This window comes from Heteronotia binoei, chromosome 4, assembly GCF_032191835.1.
Source record: "Heteronotia binoei isolate CCM8104 ecotype False Entrance Well chromosome 4, APGP_CSIRO_Hbin_v1, whole genome shotgun sequence".
Classification (NCBI taxonomy): domain Eukaryota; kingdom Metazoa; phylum Chordata; class Lepidosauria; order Squamata; family Gekkonidae; genus Heteronotia; species Heteronotia binoei.
The window spans coordinates 16,270,498-16,288,719 of NC_083226.1; the positions used below are offsets into that span (position 1 = coordinate 16,270,498).

The window sequence follows — 18,222 nt, forward strand, 5'->3', positions numbered from 1 at the left end:
GCTTTAAATATTCTACTTCTGTTATTGCGTCTAGAAACCTACATGCTACATACGACTTTATTGAATCAAGAAATACAGAAATACCTTGTGTAGGAAATTGATCCACTGAAAAAGATTCTAGGTCATAAATGCAGGTTCATATTGGAGTACTTAAAAAAAAAGTTCATCCCCTTGACAATTTCCTAGGCACTTTAAGTGCTTTAAATGTAAATAACCACAAAGATCAAAATGTTTCATCAGGTGGCAACCCCAGGGAGGACTGAGGGGCAGAGAAACTGGACTACAGGAATGCCATGGCATCACTTAAAGTTTCGTACCTGTATGTGAGATTACAGAACCACATGACTCTCTAGGCATTTCTCAGATCTCTCTGATTTTTACCACTGAGGTTTGAGGGATTCCCAAAGCATCTCATGGCACCATGATGTCACTTCCAGGTACAAAACCAGAAGTGGTATTCCATAATACTGATTTTCTGGGGCAGGCTTCTAGGCTTCCCTGAGGTTTTTACTCACATGAGGTAGCACTGGGAACTGAATGTTGATTTAGGCCTGTAATGCTTTAGATGGATTGAGGGAATGCCTTCTTCCATATCTCTCCCCATCACATATACTTTCACAGGCCTTGCTCTGTTTTCCTCACAGAAGGATTGGCTACATCAGTTAGGAGGGCCTTCTCAGGGCTGATTCCTCACCTTGTGAGGTTCACTTTAGCCCATTCACTTGGAAGGCTGGAAGATTAGCGCCAACATTTTATTTTGATAGGCTCTGATGTGCTGATATAATACTGTGTTGTGGGTTTATATTGAGTTGGTTCTGATTATCTGTGTTTTCAAACTCATTTGAAGCCCTTTTTTGGAGGAAGGTAAGATAGAAATTCAATAAAATAGACATTCAGTGATGGGAACAGGGCTTTAGCGCAATGACTGGGCAGAAGACCTCAGTAGCCTGTTGAGGGACAGTCCTTATTCTCTTCCTGCTGGCCCCTTAATTCTTTTACCTGTTTGGCTCTCCACTGACTAGCAATGGTAGTGAGGGGAGAGAGAATCCTCCTTTGCAAAAGTTGCTATCTAGCAAAAGGGCTGTCATAGATGGTCCTTGCCGGGCCAAACCACCCAAGCCATCCTTTGGGGAAGCAAAATGAAGAGGGTATTGATGCTTCCGGGGGTGGGGTGGGGCTCAGCTACCTCCCAGACTGGGAGGGTCTTCTGGGCCAGCACCCATGCCAGCCAGAATCCAACCCAAGTAGTGGTCTTGGGGCAAATGCTTGGGGCAACCAAGTCGCTGCTGACAAAGTTTACAGACCTGTATTTCTGCACCTCCCCCCATTTAGAGTCCAATGGTACCTTGAAGACCCAACAAAGTTTTGAGCTTTCATTGTCCAATGAAGTGTGCTTGCACATCAAAGCTTTTAACTTGAATAAAACTTTGTTGGTATTAAAGGTGCCACTGGACTCTAAGGTCGTTTTCGCACTCACCTTAATCAGCAGCGACGATCCTCTTCACCGCGCAGGATCTGCGCGGATTTCGCACTAATTGCCGCGGAGCACCCAGAAGAGCCGGAAAGTCCCGGCGCTTTTGCGGCACAAGCGGAAACTGGTTTTTGGCGGTTTCTGTTTGCGCCGCAAAAGCGCCAGGACTTTCCGGCTCTTCTGGGTGCTCCGCAGCAATTAGCGCGAAATCCGCGCAGATCCTGCGCGGTGAAGAGGGTCGTCGCTGCTGATTAAGGTGAGTGCGAAAACGACCTAACTTTGTTCTAAGCCCAACACGTCCACTGGCATTTGTAATAACACCAACCAAACCCTAACAGGGCAAACAAACTAGTCTTGAAGGAAGATACAAGAACCCATTTTGCCAATGGGGCTGTTTGAGCCCAATGGGGTTTAAGAAAAACTGAGCTGGCCATGGGGAAAGTGAAATTGCAAATGGATATAGAGGTGTATCTAAAGGTTTAATGTAGGTCTGACACTCAATTCCCTCTCCCCTGGAACTTTGGAAACTATAGTTCTGTGACTAAAGGCTCTGCAAACCTAATGAGGCATTCTCCACATTCTCTTCATAGTGCAACTTCCATTATTCTTTCTAGGGAAGCCAGGCTAGAGAAGAAATTATGAACGTATGTAAGCCTAGTTTGCTTGTAGTAGACAACAGGGCTTTTTTGATAGAAAAGGCCCAGCAGGAACTCATTTGCATATTACGCCACACAGCCTGACACCAAGCCAACTGCCCTGGTAGACAGACACCCTGTTGTTGTCTCCTGGTATGAACCACAGTCCACAGCACAGCACTCTTGGGATGTCACCAAAAAATATGGCCTCAAAATTTTACTATATAATAACAGGCCAAATCCAGGAAGAGTTAGTGAAAGATGAGGCATTGGGATTGGCTGCATATAACTTCTGCTCAGTCATGCCCACTAAGAAAGAGCCAGCCTCCAGACAGCTTTCCATAGTTTTCTCAATATATTTCTTTTCCAGTGGCGATAGCCAGAGTGAGAGAGATTGTCTTCCGTTAGCATGTGTGTGTCATCCAACTCTTAGAAAGGATTCCACAGGTTGCTGAGACCTGAGTTGGGCTTCCTCTAGAATTAAACTAAGAGCAAGCATATTGGCAGAACGTTACCCTTGAGCATGAGTGAGTCCATTAGCATCTTGCGCTTCGAAACAGGCAGGCAGCAGATAAATACTCCAGCATCAGGGAACCCATGTACAGAACCAGTGATCAAGGGCTTTGAGGGCAGGGGTAGGGTTGCTAAATTTCCTGAAGCTCCGATACAAGGAAAGAAGGCTCTGGGAACAAAAGTCTTAGATGTGGTAGATCAGAAAGTGAAGTATAGTTGTGGTTCAGGGAGGTAGAGGACAGGGCCTTCTGGCTGTCAGGTACAAAGCTTTGGCTGTGCTTGAAGTCTCAGAGTTAGAATCTGAGGGACACTAGGAGATCTAGGAGAGGCTAAGGAGAAACTTCTGGTCAATCCCTGAGACTTGGCATTGGAAATCCCTGAGACCTGGCAGAGGAAATAAGGTGGGGTGCCACTGCACAACCCTTAAAACAAGGGTTGCCAACCTCCAGGTGGGGAATGGGGGTCTCTTAGAATCAGGGGCCATTTTGTAGAAAAATAGGTGGTGGAGCTCATCCAGGGATTGTTATGCAGCTGCATATACTAGTCAATGGACAAGGAGGTGGAACTCTCAAAAGGAGGAGGTGGAACTCTCAGAAAGGTTCAGGAGCTGCGCTTCTGTGAGCTCCCACTGAATCTGAGGCCTGCCCAGAATTATGATTGATCTCCAAACTACAGAGATCCACTTCCCCTGGGGAAAAATGGCAGCTTCAGAGGGTGGGCTGTATGGCATTACACCTCGCTGAGCTCCCTCCCCAAACTTCGCCTCTAAATCTCCAGGAATTTCCCGACCTGGAGTTGACAACCCTACCTAAAGCAGTCTTCAGTTAGCTGTTTGAGGACAGTGGACAAGAGGGTAGGTCTACATGGAGAGCATTTCAAAAAGAAAACAACTTCACAACCACCCGTGTTATTTTTTTAAAAAAAGAATGAAAATATTTTTCTCTTAAAATTAAATTTTAAATGTATGTTTGCAAAAAAAGGATTGAATAGCTATAAAAATAATTCTGTTTTCTGTGAGGGAGAATTCAGTGTGCTGGAGGGAACCCTCAGTCACTGAGCATACAGTTTAGGCAATAATGAAATCACTTAGCAACCCATCGTAAGAATGGTGTATTGGGGAGGGGGGAATAAATCTGAATGGTTTATCTTTATTCGGGTTGCATTTTCCTCTGTATGGAATTCTTTTCTTTTCCTTTTTGTTCCTTCAGTGCTTTGTACAATCACATGTGAAAGCCTAAAGTGAAACCTCAATAAAAGAAGATCAGTAAATATGCAGTAGTGAGGTATTGTGTTTATTATGGTCTGAAAGCAAAGTCTTGTGCCTTTTTTTTCTTTTACAGGCATTAAAACAGAACACACACCCATACAGGGTTGCTGAACCTGGCAACTAGCAGGAGGGTTGAGGCCAGGAATATGAGAGTGCATGGCATTGGCTGGATCCCTAGGTCACTTTCAGGGGAAACCTGGAAGTGATACGTGATGACAGCTGTAGGAATCATCAGAAACTCTATCATTTTACCATAGTGTTTCTGTTGATACCTAGAGTTACCCTATATCACTCCAGGGATATAGCAACACAGCTGAAATTGCTGTTTTTTCTCATTTTTCTCCACTCTGAGCAGCAGCAGCAGCAGCAAACAAAAGCTGCCAACAAGAGGCCTCTCTCCACAGCAGAAGGCCTTAATCTGAGCATAGTCCACATGCAGACATCATAAAGTGGTGAACCTGGGTTTGGACTGTACCATATCTACAGTTGCCAGGTACGATTCAGGAAATATCTGGGGACTTTGGGGGTGGAGCCAGGAGATACTGGGGCAGAGCCAGTAACAAGGTTGTGACAAGCACGACTGAACTCCAAAGGAAGTTCTGGCCATCACATTTAAAGGGACCACATGCCTTTTAAATGCCTTCCCTTCATTGGAAATAATGGAGGATGGGACATCTTCTTTTGAGACTCACAGAACTGGACCGCCTGGTTCAATGTTTTTGAATCTTGGGGGGGAGTATTTTGAGGAGAAGCCCCAGATGCTATGCTGAAAATCTGGTGCCTCTACCCCGCCCCCAAAGCCCCAGATACCCACGGATTGATTCTCCATTATACCCTATGGGAAATGGTCTCCATAGGGAATAATGGAGTGCCCAGCAGACATTCAACCCTCCCCTCCCAGCTTTCTGATAACCATGAAGTGAGGGAAAGGCCTTCAAACCAGGGGATCCCCTGCCCCCAGCTGGAGTTTGGCAACCCTAACACCAGACAGCAAGCAGAGACTCCCATAACTGAATGTTCCTCCACACACACTGCAGAAAAGTTGGTTCTAGCTTGTTTCCCTTGTGGTCTGTTAGCTAGGTGTAGGGAGTTGAGGGGGAAGGGGGGCAGTGATGGAGAAGTATTTCAAATATAGCATCTAATATGCTGCACAATACAAACTCATGTTAGCTATCTCAGTGAGAATTAGGTCCAAGTGATACTGTCATGTTGGTGAATAATCTGTTTTACAAAAGCAAAATCACCACTTGTAGAGAAAGATGTTCCTAAATATTATTGAGCTGAGGTCACAGACAGTGTGTTCATTTCTTTAAAAACCACTCTTAAAATAACCTTGAGTCAAAAGTGAAGGATTTTGCTTCAGTGAACCAGAAAAGCCACAGATTCTAGAGCTGACCACTTAGAGCAACTCTGAAGATTTTGGGGGTGGAGCCTAGGGAGGGCAGGGTTTGGAGAGGGGAGGGGAGGGGAGGCACCTCAGCAGGGATGCGATGACACAGAGTCTACCCTCCAAAGCAGCCATTTTCTCCAAGGGAACTGAACTTGGACCTCTAGAAATCAACTGCAATAGCAGGAGATCCCCAGGTGCTGCCTGGAGGTTGGCAACCATAGCAGATGCCCTTTAAAAAGTATCTGAGCCTCGTTGGATAGTAGAGTCTCCTACACCCAGGTGGGACCTGTAGATCTCCTGAGATATCAAATGACCATCAGACTACAGGAACCAATTCCCTCCCTCTTCCAAAGCCAACCCTCCCCGGACGCCACCTCTAAACCTCCAGGGATTTCTCATCCCACAGTTGGCAACCTTATTGGACAGAGTGGTCCACAAGAACTTAACCAGCACAGCACTGCACAGACTTGTGCCTTTCTCCCTTGCGGACACAAGGCAAACTTGCCACCTGCAGTGTAGCAGATTCTTCTGCAGAACCACACCAGTCGGCTCCATTAAATCTTCATGCCAAATCCTAGTTTGTTCAGAGCACAGGTCAGATCCCAGGCTATGGTTGGAACTTCCAACAGGCACACTGCGAACTACGGCTGCTTTTGGTTATTGCTCTCATCATAATCAGTGCCAAACTGACTCCATGGTGAAGCCAACTGAAGTAAAGTGAGCACCTTCACAATGGTTTGTCAATTCAAACATCACATCAACGCCTAGTTAGCACCAGTGCTTTTTTTGAGCAGGAATGCACAGGAACACGGTTCTGGCTGACTTGGCATCAGGGTGTGTGGCCTAATATGCAAACTAGTTCATGCTGGGCTTTTCTATTTAAAAAATCCCTTATTAGCACAAACCTTTTTTAGCTTGTAGTTCCCAATTTTCATTTGCCGACCCATCACCAACTGGGGTCTAGTAATTCCAACATAAAACAATCCACACTTCCTTAACTATAATTCCCTGTGATGTCTGAATTCAGGCAGCATGTCTGATGTACTGAGATTCAGAACCTCTGATGCTGTGCTGAATCTTGCCGTCCAAGAGACAGGGAGAAGAATGACAGTGATACAGAATATTCAGCATGCTTGGAAAGGTAACTGTCAAGTGCGCTAAAGGGCCCAAAGTTTTAGGAAGCAAATTGTCACAAAGATATTACAATAAAGCTCTTCAGAAACTGCTGCCATTGACAGAATTCTCTAGGAATAAGACTGTGATTGCAATAAAACTGATTTTAAAAAAAATCCTGCCTCTTTACTTATCTGCAAGGCAGAATTTAATTTCAACTCAGCTGCATAAAAGCTAAACGTGCTGTTATGTTTGTCATGTACCAGCTATGACAAATCTAACCTCCTTTGATTACTATAAAACATTGTATGAAAAGTGGTGACTGAAAACTTTGAATTTTTATGTTGAGAGATTCTGGCCACAACTACCTTCTAGAATTACCCATAGCCATTGAGATAATTCTATAAGTAATTTCACATTAATTGGAAAGTGAATTTGCTCTGGTGCTGGCCAAGCTCAAGAAACTATGCCTTGAAAACTGCTAAAATTCATTAGGGTTTGTAGAATCTTTCGGGCTCAAGTGCCGTGTTCTACTGGAGAAAGTTTTCCTTCCAGACGTTTCGTTCTCAGCTGCGGAGAACATCCTCAGTGGCGTTGCAGCCGGAGCAGGCGCTCTGACCTTCTTGGCTGCTGTGCATTGAGTGGGGCCAGGGCTGCTGGAGAGCTGCTATTTATAGGCTGGAGGGGATGTGATGAAAGGGCAATTGGTTTGTAGATGTGCCCATTGTTTGGTGGGGCTTCCTGGAAGGGTAGTGATAAGGAAACTGGCTGTTGAATGTGACCATTGTTCTGTGTTAATTGCTGGGAGGGTTGGAAGGGGTGTGAAGATAAGGAAGATGGTTGTTGACTGTGCTGATTGTTCTGTGGAATGTGCTGGTTGTTCTGTGACTTTCTGCAATTTATAGTCTACCGACCATTTTAAAAGTAATTTATATATTTTTGAAATTAATTTTTCATTATCAAGCAGAACTTTTTCCATTTCTGTTTGTTCTTTTCTTATTTCTTCAGTTTTGATATCATTATCCACCAAGCTCTTTATTTGTTGCATTTGGAACCAATCATATTTATTATTCAACTCTTCAGCAGTTTTCAATTCTATTTTGCCACTTTGTATTTCTAATAATTGATTATATGACAAACACTTTTCTTCACCTATCTCAGCCGTTATTTTTATTACCTCAGCTGGCACTATCCATAACGGTCATCTCCATATTTTTTATATTTCATCCATGTATTTAGCAAATTATTTCTTATGTAATGGTGAGAGAAAAAACCGTCCATCTTCTTTTTTTCCATAATACAAATACGCGTACCAGCCAAATTTATTTCCGTGACCTTCCAACACTAAGAGTTTTTTGTTTAACAGCGTTATCCATTCTTTTATCCACACTAAACAAACTGCTTCCTGATATAATTTTAAATTCGGTAGTTGAAATCCACCTCTCTCTTTTGCATCTGTCAAAATTTTCATTTTGATCCTTGGTTTCTTCTCAGCCCACACAAATTCTGAAATTTTCCTTCGCCATTTATCAAATTGTTTGCTATCTTTCACAATGGGAATAGTTTGAAACAAATGGAGTTTGCTATTTGAGATTGTGGACTGGTCATGTGTAGGAAGTGTGTGAGATTCCTGTGCCGTATTTATATCCTGGGGTAATGGAAGCATAAGAAATGGACAAGGAGTTTGGACTTTATTCTCATTTTTCATAAAACCACTGCGCATTTGGCATTTGATATGTCAAGAGGTGATTTTTCAGTATGGAGCCTACTGGCTTTTTTTCCTGAATCCTCCATCCATGTGACTCTTTGCAGTTGCTAATTCCCCCAGTGGGGACAGGGGATTCCTCACTCCCCCCAAGAAACAGGAGAAAAAAAAATGGCTGCCAGGTCTATAGTGTGACATAGCTTCTGGGGAAAATCTGGAAGTGACATCTTGACTCTCTAGGAATTGCTGGAAACTTTATGTTTTGTTGATTCCTAGAGATAGCTGGTGTCACTTCCAGGCAGAAGTGCCACATCTGGGTGCTGATGGCTGCCTCCCCCATGCCCCCTCAAATCTCCCATTGGTTGCCAAGCCAGGCCTAGCAATCCTATCTTCCCAAAATTGCCCTTTTAACATCTAGGTTTAGGTGCCTTTCCCCTCTGCAGTTGAAGATATATTACAGTTGCTGCCAGAAACAGCTGTTACTTAAAATGTACGACTTCTTTGTATGCTTAAGCAATGCTTAATTTAATGTGAAATAATGACCCAAAGTGATATCAGCAAACATTTCAGCAACCCTCCCTCCTCCATTTCCCCATATCTCGGATGGAGCAATGTCCCTGAAGACTTGGTTTGACCTTTCACTTCCAGCATCCCTGCTTGGCCAATGTTAAATCATCATTAAAATACAGAACTGCTTGTCTTATTATGTTCAGTGGCCAGTCCGTTTCCTTGAGGCTCCTCAGAGCTCCGCTAATTGTTCTCTCCTGCTGTCTTTTCCAACCCTGCTTTCAGATTTGAAATGTTAACAACTTGCACAGTGTTCTAGCAACCCAGCATTCCAGCAAGCAGTGATGGAAAAGAACAGCAATCTGGCTAGAAAACAAGGGAAAGACTAAGACTTGCTTACCCCGCAAAGAGTTAGGGCAGCAGCTGGTGATCTTTTGGGATCGAGTGCTGGAATAAATGCAAATCTGGAAGGGCTAGGGTTCCAATTATGACGGAAGACCTCAAGTTAATTGTGGCCCTTGGTGGCTGAGGCTCAGCTGACTGGTGAGCAGAAACTGCAGTCAAGGGGGGCACAGTTGTCCTGGGGGAGAAACTTTTAATAAGAAAAATAAGACCTCATGTACTTACAGGAAGTTCTGTCCAAAGAGTTCCTGAAGATTCCTAGAGCTACCCAGATGTGACAAGGACAGCTCTAGCAATTGCCCCTCCCACAACCACTGAAATACAGCAGATGTTGGTGTACCATGAATAGGGTTCCAAGTCCCTTCTGGCATGGGGGGTGTTGACATTGCCTGGAAGTGACATCATTGCATCGGGGATGTTGCGCAGTGGGCGCTCTAGTTTTTGGGCAAACTTTATGCTAAAAATGGGCTTAAATCATAGAGTTTTGCCCCCAAACCAGAGTGTCCCTGCACAACATTCCCAATGCAATGACATCACTTCCTAGTGACATCATCACTTTGGGGACTTTATGCAACAATGTATGACTGTTTAGGAGTGGCATTTCCCCCACTGGCCCAGTGGTCTGTGATAGGAAAAAGCCCCTGAAACCAGGGGATCCCCTGCTGGACCTTGGGGCTGTCAACTCTATCTGTGGACAAAGGGAAGAAGATGAGAGTTGTCCTTTGCCGAGTACACTGAGAGCAAGCCAGGCTCTAGCAGAATTGCCATCTTTTCAGATCGTCACGTTGGTTGCTTGGGTGGAGAAGAGGGCAGGTTTTGGGGAGGGGAAGCACCTTAGCAAGGATGCAATGTCACTCTAGGACTTCTTTTTCTCTTATATACCATAGAGTCCTTTTTCACTTTCAGCATATTGTTAAAACAGAGTGCCTTATTCATTAAATAGGACTAGTAAGGCCCTAACTAAGGTGACAGGACAGGTGTGGGTGGCTGTAGGGATGCCAGCCTCCAGGTGGGATCTGGGGATTCCCAGGATCATAGCTCATCTTCAGATAGAGATCAGTTCCTCTGAGAAAACTGATGGCTTTGGAAGGTGGACTGTATGGTGTTGGGCTAAAAGGGTGGCAAGGTGTCTACCAGACCCAGGACAGATCCTAAAATTTAACAAACTCAATTGTAACACAAGTTGAGTGGTTGTCTCTTTCTCACTGCGGTGAAGTGGCTAAACAGAGATATCACTGAGATATTGCACTGTTAACAGTATTTCTCATGCAGCAAATGTTCGTCAACCTTTATTAAAATGCAAAAAAAAAATTTTGACATTCAACATCTTGTCAATTGATGTCATCAAAATCTCCTAGAGCCAGAACATCTCCTAATTCTTACCTATATAGCAATAACACATGACATTTAGTAAGTGACTCTAAAGAACTGACTGTGTTCTGAATCCTCGGTCTTTAAAATTGTTATTTAGCAATCTCAACGGTTCATGTTCATGGTTATGCGGTAGAGCAGATGCATCGCTTTATCATCCTCAGAGTAAGACTATAAATCAATACCCTTGGTTGTATGATTAAGAGCCCGATCCCAAAGTCTACAGCTGAGAGTCAGTAAGGCAGATAATCCAGTGCCAGTCAGACACTTGGCCTAGATGTAATGCCAAGCTATCGTTTCACATTACACAAATGAGCCTGGAAGGAGCCACGGGCTTGCAAAATCTCCCCCCCCCCTCACTTTACACACTGTGATTCCCTCCCTCCCTTCTCAATTTGCTGGAGAACCATAACTTGCCATTGCATTGAAACAGGTAAACCCCAGATTTTGGGTAACTAGACATGATGCTTTTTTAAGAGTCAAGCCTTGGCTCCTGTTTTTCTGCACCAAAATAGCATGGGAGAGGATTATTTTCCCCATTCTTGCTGCTCTGTGTGGAGTATTCTGTGCATATGAAGCAACAAAAACAAAGGAATAACTCCTTTCCCCAGCGTTGTGTCCATGCAGGAAAACAGCTTGGGATGGAATGCAGGAGTCCTTTCTTTCCCTGACACTGGTGTTCCAGGTCCAAACAAATTAGGTCCACAGAAACTGGGATCAAACTCCTTAAACCACCGCACTTGTAATTTGGCCCTAAGGCTGAGGTCTTGTTGAAGTTCCATTAGAAGTTTTCATCTAAATGAATGAAACACCATTGAAATGAATAGGCTGCAGAATGCCTGGAACAGCAGCCCAGTTCTTACGTTTGCTAACCAAGACTTCTCCATTTCTCATACTAACTAAATTTAAATGTACTGCAAGCTAAGGGTAGGGGTGTATAGGGATTGGGTGTTCCACTGCTCAAGACTTTGGAGAAAATCCCACTAGAAACTCTTACACAGGAACATCTCCGTGTGCAATAACAGAACAGTCTCAGAGCCCTGTACTTCTGGAGTCAAGACCAGAGCTTGGCTTGCCAACCTGAAGTTCTCCCAGAATTACAACCAGTCCCCAGACTACAGAGATCAGCTCCGCTGGAGGAAAAGGCTGCTATGGAGGGTGGACTCTATAGTGTGCCATAGATTTTAGCTGAAGTTGCTTCCCAAATTCTCCCATCAATACTCTCCCCCCCTCCGAATCTCCAGGAATTCCCCACGCTGGAGCTGGCAACACTAACCAGAGTCCAGAGGTGGCCCAAGGACTTCTTATATCCTATGAACCCTCCACAACTTTGTTTATAGTAGTTAACAAGAGATGTAAAGCAGCTATTATGTTACACAACACTTAAGGTGCTCAGTGTCTGTAATTACCCCTTTATATAATATGCAAATAAGGTTAACCTGGACTTGGAGGACTTGAATAGGGCGACCCCATCTTGGAGGTGGTTGGGTTTTTTATCAGAAACTGCTTTTCTTACCTAGATTTTCTAGATATTTTAAGGGTTACATGTTGCTTACTACATTACTGCAGAGATGTCTAGAAAAAGAACAAGCCTAAACTTCTGCAGATGAGCTATAGCCCAGAAAAGATTATGCTAGAAGTGTGTTAGTCTTTGAAGTGTCACAGGATTCTTTGGTTGTCACTGCAAAAGCCAGCATCTCCCTGAATGCCTGAAGTCCCCTGTTATCGTGTCTCCAGTCCCTGTACGATAGCGGCTCTCCATGTTCTTTCTGCATCAGGGTTCATTTGGATGTGGCTTCTATCGAGTACAAGATCTGTGTGATCCATTTGTGTGTGTCTCTCTACTGATATTTGGGAAGGGTACAAAGAATTCTTTCTGGGGAAAAGATTCTCACGGGCCTAAGGAACATCTCTGCCTGCAAAGACCTGCCTGTTCAGTTCGCCAGAGGGGGCTGTTCTCTATTGAGCTTACAAAACCTTTTTGAATCTTCTTCTGAAATGTTATCCTTTTTTTCTAACTTTCTCTCCCAGGACACAGTCTGCATTCTGAAACCCACATGTCAACTATACCTTGTTTTTTTACTCCAAAGGGGGGGGAAATGTGTATAGCACCACATGGGAACAGCAGGAGGAATGTTTAGCAGCATGTTCACAAGCCAGGAGTAGCAAAAAAAAAAACCCCACACTCACAGTCACCCTTCACAAGTCTTGAGGTAGATTATCCCCTTAGAGAACAAACAAAAGAGTCTTCTGGTACTATAAAGACTAATTGATTGGCAAAATCTTCGGCCAAGGCCCACTTTACCGTATACAAGGAGCACTGAGAAAAGAGAAAAGGGGGAAAACGATATCTTATTTTGAAGTGAGGCTGGAAGGTCAGTCGATGCATGAAAGAATTAAGCAGCTCCTAATGAATGTAGAATCCAGTCAAATGAATACAGGATCCAGCTGATGCAGATGTGACACATGCCGACCCCACTCAATTAAGCAACCACTTGTGTGCAATGGCCAGAGCAAGATTGACAGTGGAAATGGATGCCTAAAGAGAGATGTGTCGCTTTTTGCCATTAACAAAGCCCTTCCCAAAATTTGTACGGATCAGTTTCATACTTGCAGATGAATTTGTTAACTTCCCTTGAGAGTCTTTTTTGTAATAATACAGCAGCTTTAAAATATGCTGCAGAACAGCTTGGGAAATTGAAATGCCCACTGTTTTGTGAGTGTTGCTATGTCCAGTTTGTGTCCATTTTTATTCTCTCGTATAGACCAGTTTGGCCCACAGGAACGGCAGAAGCACATGTTACGAATATCACAGCCTGTATGAAGCTAAAAACATTCTCGAAGGTTGGCTGGCCCCCTGATGAAAAGGTTGCCAATCTCTAAGTAGAGACTGGAGATCTGGAACTACAACTGATCTCTAGACTGCATAAATCGTTTGTTTATTTAAAACATTTATTCCACTTCTCTTAGAGAAAATGGCTGCAAGCTGACCTTGCTCATCTAATTCTTCCATTCTCCCAGCAAGAACTGTAGATTTGAGAATACCTCCTGAAAACACTGCAAGCGCTAGCTGTCCAAAGAAGATGAGCAAGAATGGTTATAGTGTAGGGTTTTGTGGTAGCCAGTGGATTCAGCATGTATGTGGGGCAGACAGTTGGTATTGAACATAAGGTGTTTTTTAAGTTTATAAGAAAAAAAAACTGTTGGATCAGACCAGTGGTCCATCTCACCCAGTGGCCAACCAGTTCATCTGAAGGGCCAACAACAGGACATAGAGGCCAAGGCCTTCATAAGAGCATAAGCCCTACTTCATAAGAGCATAAGCCCTACCAGTGGTCCATCTAGTCCAGTGGCCCTTCTAGTCCTGTCTCACACAGTGGACAATCAGCTCCTCTGGAGGGCCAACAACAGGGCATAGAGGCTGAGGCCTTCCCCTGATGCTGCCTTCTGGCTCTGGGATTCAGAGGTTTACTGCCTCTGAATGTGGAGGTTACCTTTAGTCACCATGGCTAGTAGCCACTGACTGACCTATCCTCCTTAAATCTGTCTAATCCCCTTTTAAAGATTATATCATCAGTTTATCTTAGGTAGGGGAGAGGCTCTAAAGGACAAGAGCAGAGGAAGCATTGAAAAATCTGGCAACTATACCCGTGTCATCTCTCCAAAGGTAGAAGCTGTTCCAGATCTGAAATTGTAGTCATTAAGGATGAATTGGCAAAGCTCAACAGCCAGGTGTGTTCAGGCATCATCAAGGATAACACTCTTGGTTGTTTGCAATTCACCTTTCCGTGGAATATTGGCACCCAAAACTACAACCAGGATCACCACAATAGTGTTTTCTGGGAGATCATCCATGAACAAGTTTCCTCAGGAAGTCTGGAGTGTCCCACAGATAACTGAGTGTACTAGCAAGAGCAAAACCCATGTTTGCATACCTGCATACAACTCTTCCGTATGAACCTAAAAGGCTGTGGTTGCCGAATTCTCCCTCCTTACCCATTCATTACTCTGTTATTATTTCAAATGTATATCTATTTAATTACTTCAGAACACGGATTCCAGTGTTCTCTTTGTGCCTTCAGTATAACCAAGTCTGGAGTGGAATTCAGCCAGCTATGTATGCTTGCAAGGAGTCTGTTTTGTGTCTTTTCCTCTAAAATCGCATTCCTTTTACCTTTCTTCCCCTCAGTTGCATTTGGCATTTTGTATTAGTTAATCATTCCATCATGGCCTATTGAGCCGCTTTCCTTTCACGTATCTTAACATTCCACTTGGCTCTTGAGATTGTGGGAGGCTTTCTAAAGGCTGGCCTTGGAGAAGAAAAACACTGGTGCAGAAGTTTCCTGGTTAAGCCAGGCTTTTCTTATCTTCCTTTTGTGAGGCCAGCACAAAGCCAGCCACGGTGGCAGGAGGAAAAGGCAGAGCTGCACTTAGTTCAGCTTAGCTTTTTCTCTCTCCCCACCGCCCCCATCACTAAAGTTCTCAGCCTTGAAGGCTTCTCATGGTTCTACATTTCTAGAACACGTGCTTTCTCTCTGTATTGAACTTTCCGATTTTTCTAACCTGTGGAATCTTTCTGGATTTCTCTCGCCTCGCACTCTGGCTGGCCGCTGCGCTTTCTTCTGAGTTCCATTACAAGTGTCACACAGCAGCCTTTGAACCACTGCCATTGCTGGGTGCCTGAATAAAAACTTTTTATCATTGATGGCTTTAGGTTTTGCGATCCTACCTTGCGGGGTGGGCTGTGCCTTTTCCTGTAATGTTTTGGAAGCTGATGATTCTCCTCATCCCTCCAGAATTTGCAGGGGGTTTGGTAAAAGTCTGTTTCTCGGTTTTTTGTTTGTTTTTTGGGGAGGTTGGAACTTGGAAGCCATTGCATGAAATGAATGCATAATGTGGAAAAGGGCTTGAACTGGGTCCATATGCAGTAGAAATGGCCTTCTGACTCTCTGGTTGGCAAAAGAAGACTAATTCCCTGCCTTCTGTTTTACATCTACAGTTAACTTATTTCATTATCATTATGGCCCTCCATATGGTATTTTTTTTTTATTTCCCTTACCCTGTAAGGAGCTTCAGTGGAAATAAAAAGATGCTATATATCTGAAGAAAGACCTAATCGCTTTTTGGAGGTCTGTTAAACAACTAAACTTGGTCATTTGTTTTCAATAAAAAGGAGGCCTGGGGAAAAATATTTGCACTATTTATAGTCCATCTTTCTCACAGGGACTCCAGGTGGATTACACAGAGTGAGCCAATACAGTCAACAAAATGGGACATTCAATAACCAGTGCATTAGGACTGTAGGCCTGGCCGACGCATCCATTAGGCAGCCTTAGGTGGCCACCTGGAATACAGTTGGGGAGAAGCGTCGGTTTCAGCTCTCCCTCCCACCCTTGCTCCTAGCACGGGAAATTTATGAGCTTGGTGGTGGCGACACTTACACAGCATGCCCTGCTGCCGACTGCTGTAGTTCTGCCTCCCACGCTGCATCTGTGCTTCCAGTTGGTGGCAGGGCATGCTGTGCAAACCGTGCCGCCCCCAGCAGAGCTTGCCCTCACTGGGGGAGTGAGGGGGGGAGTGTGTCAGACAGGGGTGGGAAGGGGCGCTGACTGTAGGAACTGAAGCATAGCATAAGTATTCGTGTGAGACATTAAGTGGCATGAAAATTTTGTAATAGGATCCTATACCAATTCCTTGCTAGCAGTTGCTCCGCCCCCAGGCTTCTGCTTTCCCTGGCTCAAGCAATCAGTTTCCCACCAGTTGCTGCACAAGTGTATTTTGATCTGCGGCTCCCTCCAATTTCTCTCATGGCTTCCCACTTTTGTTTTTTGGAGATCCAGAAGCTGCAAGGAAAACTGGAGAGAGCAGAGATCAAAATGCACCTGCACAGCTACTGGTGGGGAATTGATCACTTGAGCGGGAGAAAGCAGAAGCTCAGGGGTGAAGCAATACTAGTGAAGAATTGGTCCTACTTACAGTAAGCGATATGCAGCAATATAGCCCACAGTCCCTGAACATTTACCCAAGTAACTTGTGAATCATTTAGAGCAGCAGTCCCAAACCTTTTTGGCACCAGGGACCGGTTTCATGGAAGACATTTTTTCCACGGACCGGGGGCAAGGGGATGGTTTCAGGATAGTAAAAGTGTGCACTTTATTTCTATTATTACATTGCAGTATATAATGAAACAATTACGCAACTCACGGCCCGGTTGCTAACAGGCCACGGACCAGTACTGGTCCGTGGCCCGGTGGTTGGTGACCTCTGATTTAGAGCAATGTGACTGTATTACATGGTGTAGAAAAGCTCTCTTGAATAATTCTGTTCTGCATAGTTTCCAGATCTCCGTGGGTGGGTCATTCCATAAGGTGGGAACTACAATGGAGAAAGCACATTGCTGTACACAGCTTTGGGTCTGTGTGAGAGGGACAAGCAGGGTATAAATATTTAAATACATAAAATTCAATGGATGTATTTTGTTGCTCTCTACTGTCACATAGTGGGAAAGTCTGCAACTTAGCTTCATTGTGCAATTCGTCTTGTGTCTTTCACAGATCTTGGAACCACAGCAAGGCATGAGCCAGTCTTTCGAAGAGTCCTCATGGAAGACAGCATCATCTAGTTATGCCAGGAAGATCCGCACAGTTCCTGGATGGATCTTGCGCTCTCTCAATCTCTATGTGTAACACATAACGCAAGCAAAGTACTTGGGGAGGGGGAGGGGTCCTTTGCTCTTATTTATACACAGAAGTGAGGGTATTTCCACTAAAAGGTTCAGGTACATTTACAACTTCATAGCCCCGTCGCAATGTACAGAAATGTATCTAGTATCGGCACACATTATAGTGTGTGGCAGAAGAGATGCACAAGCGAGTCACATGTTTCTGGTTTTTTGCCACCTGGGTGTTTTCCTCCATAAAAAGGAATTTCACACTTTCCCCTTCACGGGGAACCACGTTGGCTCCAGACATGTCTCGAACCTATGTGGGGGGGGGGGTAGGAAAGATGTGCAAATTCCCTTTAGGGATGAAACCACAAAGGATAAAAGCTTTTCTACTCCATTTTGCAATGTACAAAAAAGCCCAAAGGTGAAGGCAAATGTGAATAGACAGTTTTGGGGCCGCGTCTGTTTTTCAGAGACTCAACATTTTTTGAATGTCTGGCTTTTATTTTGAATATCCCACTTTTCAGGCGCTTCACCTGGTTCTTGTGGAGATGGGCTGTATGTCTGGAGCACACTGTTTCAGACTGCGGGTCACCAAAAACTTCCCCATATAAAATAAACTCCTCAGGATGGAAGAGCAGCAAGTCAGGATAACAGTAGGTTAGAACTCTTCTCCCTGAAAGGCTAGGTTTCTGTGTGCAGAGATTTTTTTCTTAATGGCACACTCTGTCAGCAAACATCTCTAGGAAGCAGGCCAGAGAGCAAGCACAAAATCCGGGTAATACATTTGATTAGGACCCACCCGAATGATACAGACCATCGCTTTTGAGCTCAACAAAACTCTTCTTCAGGCTGGACGTTACAAAAAAAATTAAATTTTAAAAAATGTAGCAATTGTGCTTCGGTTATCCCTGAGATCGTTGGCTGGTGTTTCGCCTTTCCCAGACTTAGTTTTTACTGGGCTGGTTAGTCTATGCCTGAGCTGGAGCACTTCAGACTACAAGTGGGTTTCAGGTGATTAAATGCTCCTCCGCATTTTTTGAAAAACAGAATTTTATAGAACTGGCATGTACAGTGGAAAGTTGGGCTAGGATGCTTCTCTCTGACATGCTAATTTTCTATGTGTGGGGATTTTTTTAATTTATTTTTGTTTTTGCAGTCATTATCAGCCCCTAGCTAGATCC

General features: G+C 44.2%; 1 protein-coding gene across 2 annotated transcripts in view; it reads left to right on the forward strand.

The window, feature by feature from the left end:
* The window catches only part of ADGRL3 (adhesion G protein-coupled receptor L3), an 813,661-nt gene extending 796,621 nt beyond the window's left edge, over nt 1-17,040 (forward strand). For both annotated transcript variants that reach the window (XM_060236824.1, XM_060236827.1), the window contains one exon: nt 16,929-17,040. In XM_060236824.1, the coding sequence (XP_060092807.1) occupies nt 16,929-16,996 (68 nt within the window). In that variant the 3' untranslated portion in view covers nt 16,997-17,040. The remainder of the gene's footprint in view (nt 1-16,928) is intronic.
* The last annotated feature ends 1,182 nt before the right edge of the window (nt 17,041-18,222 follow it).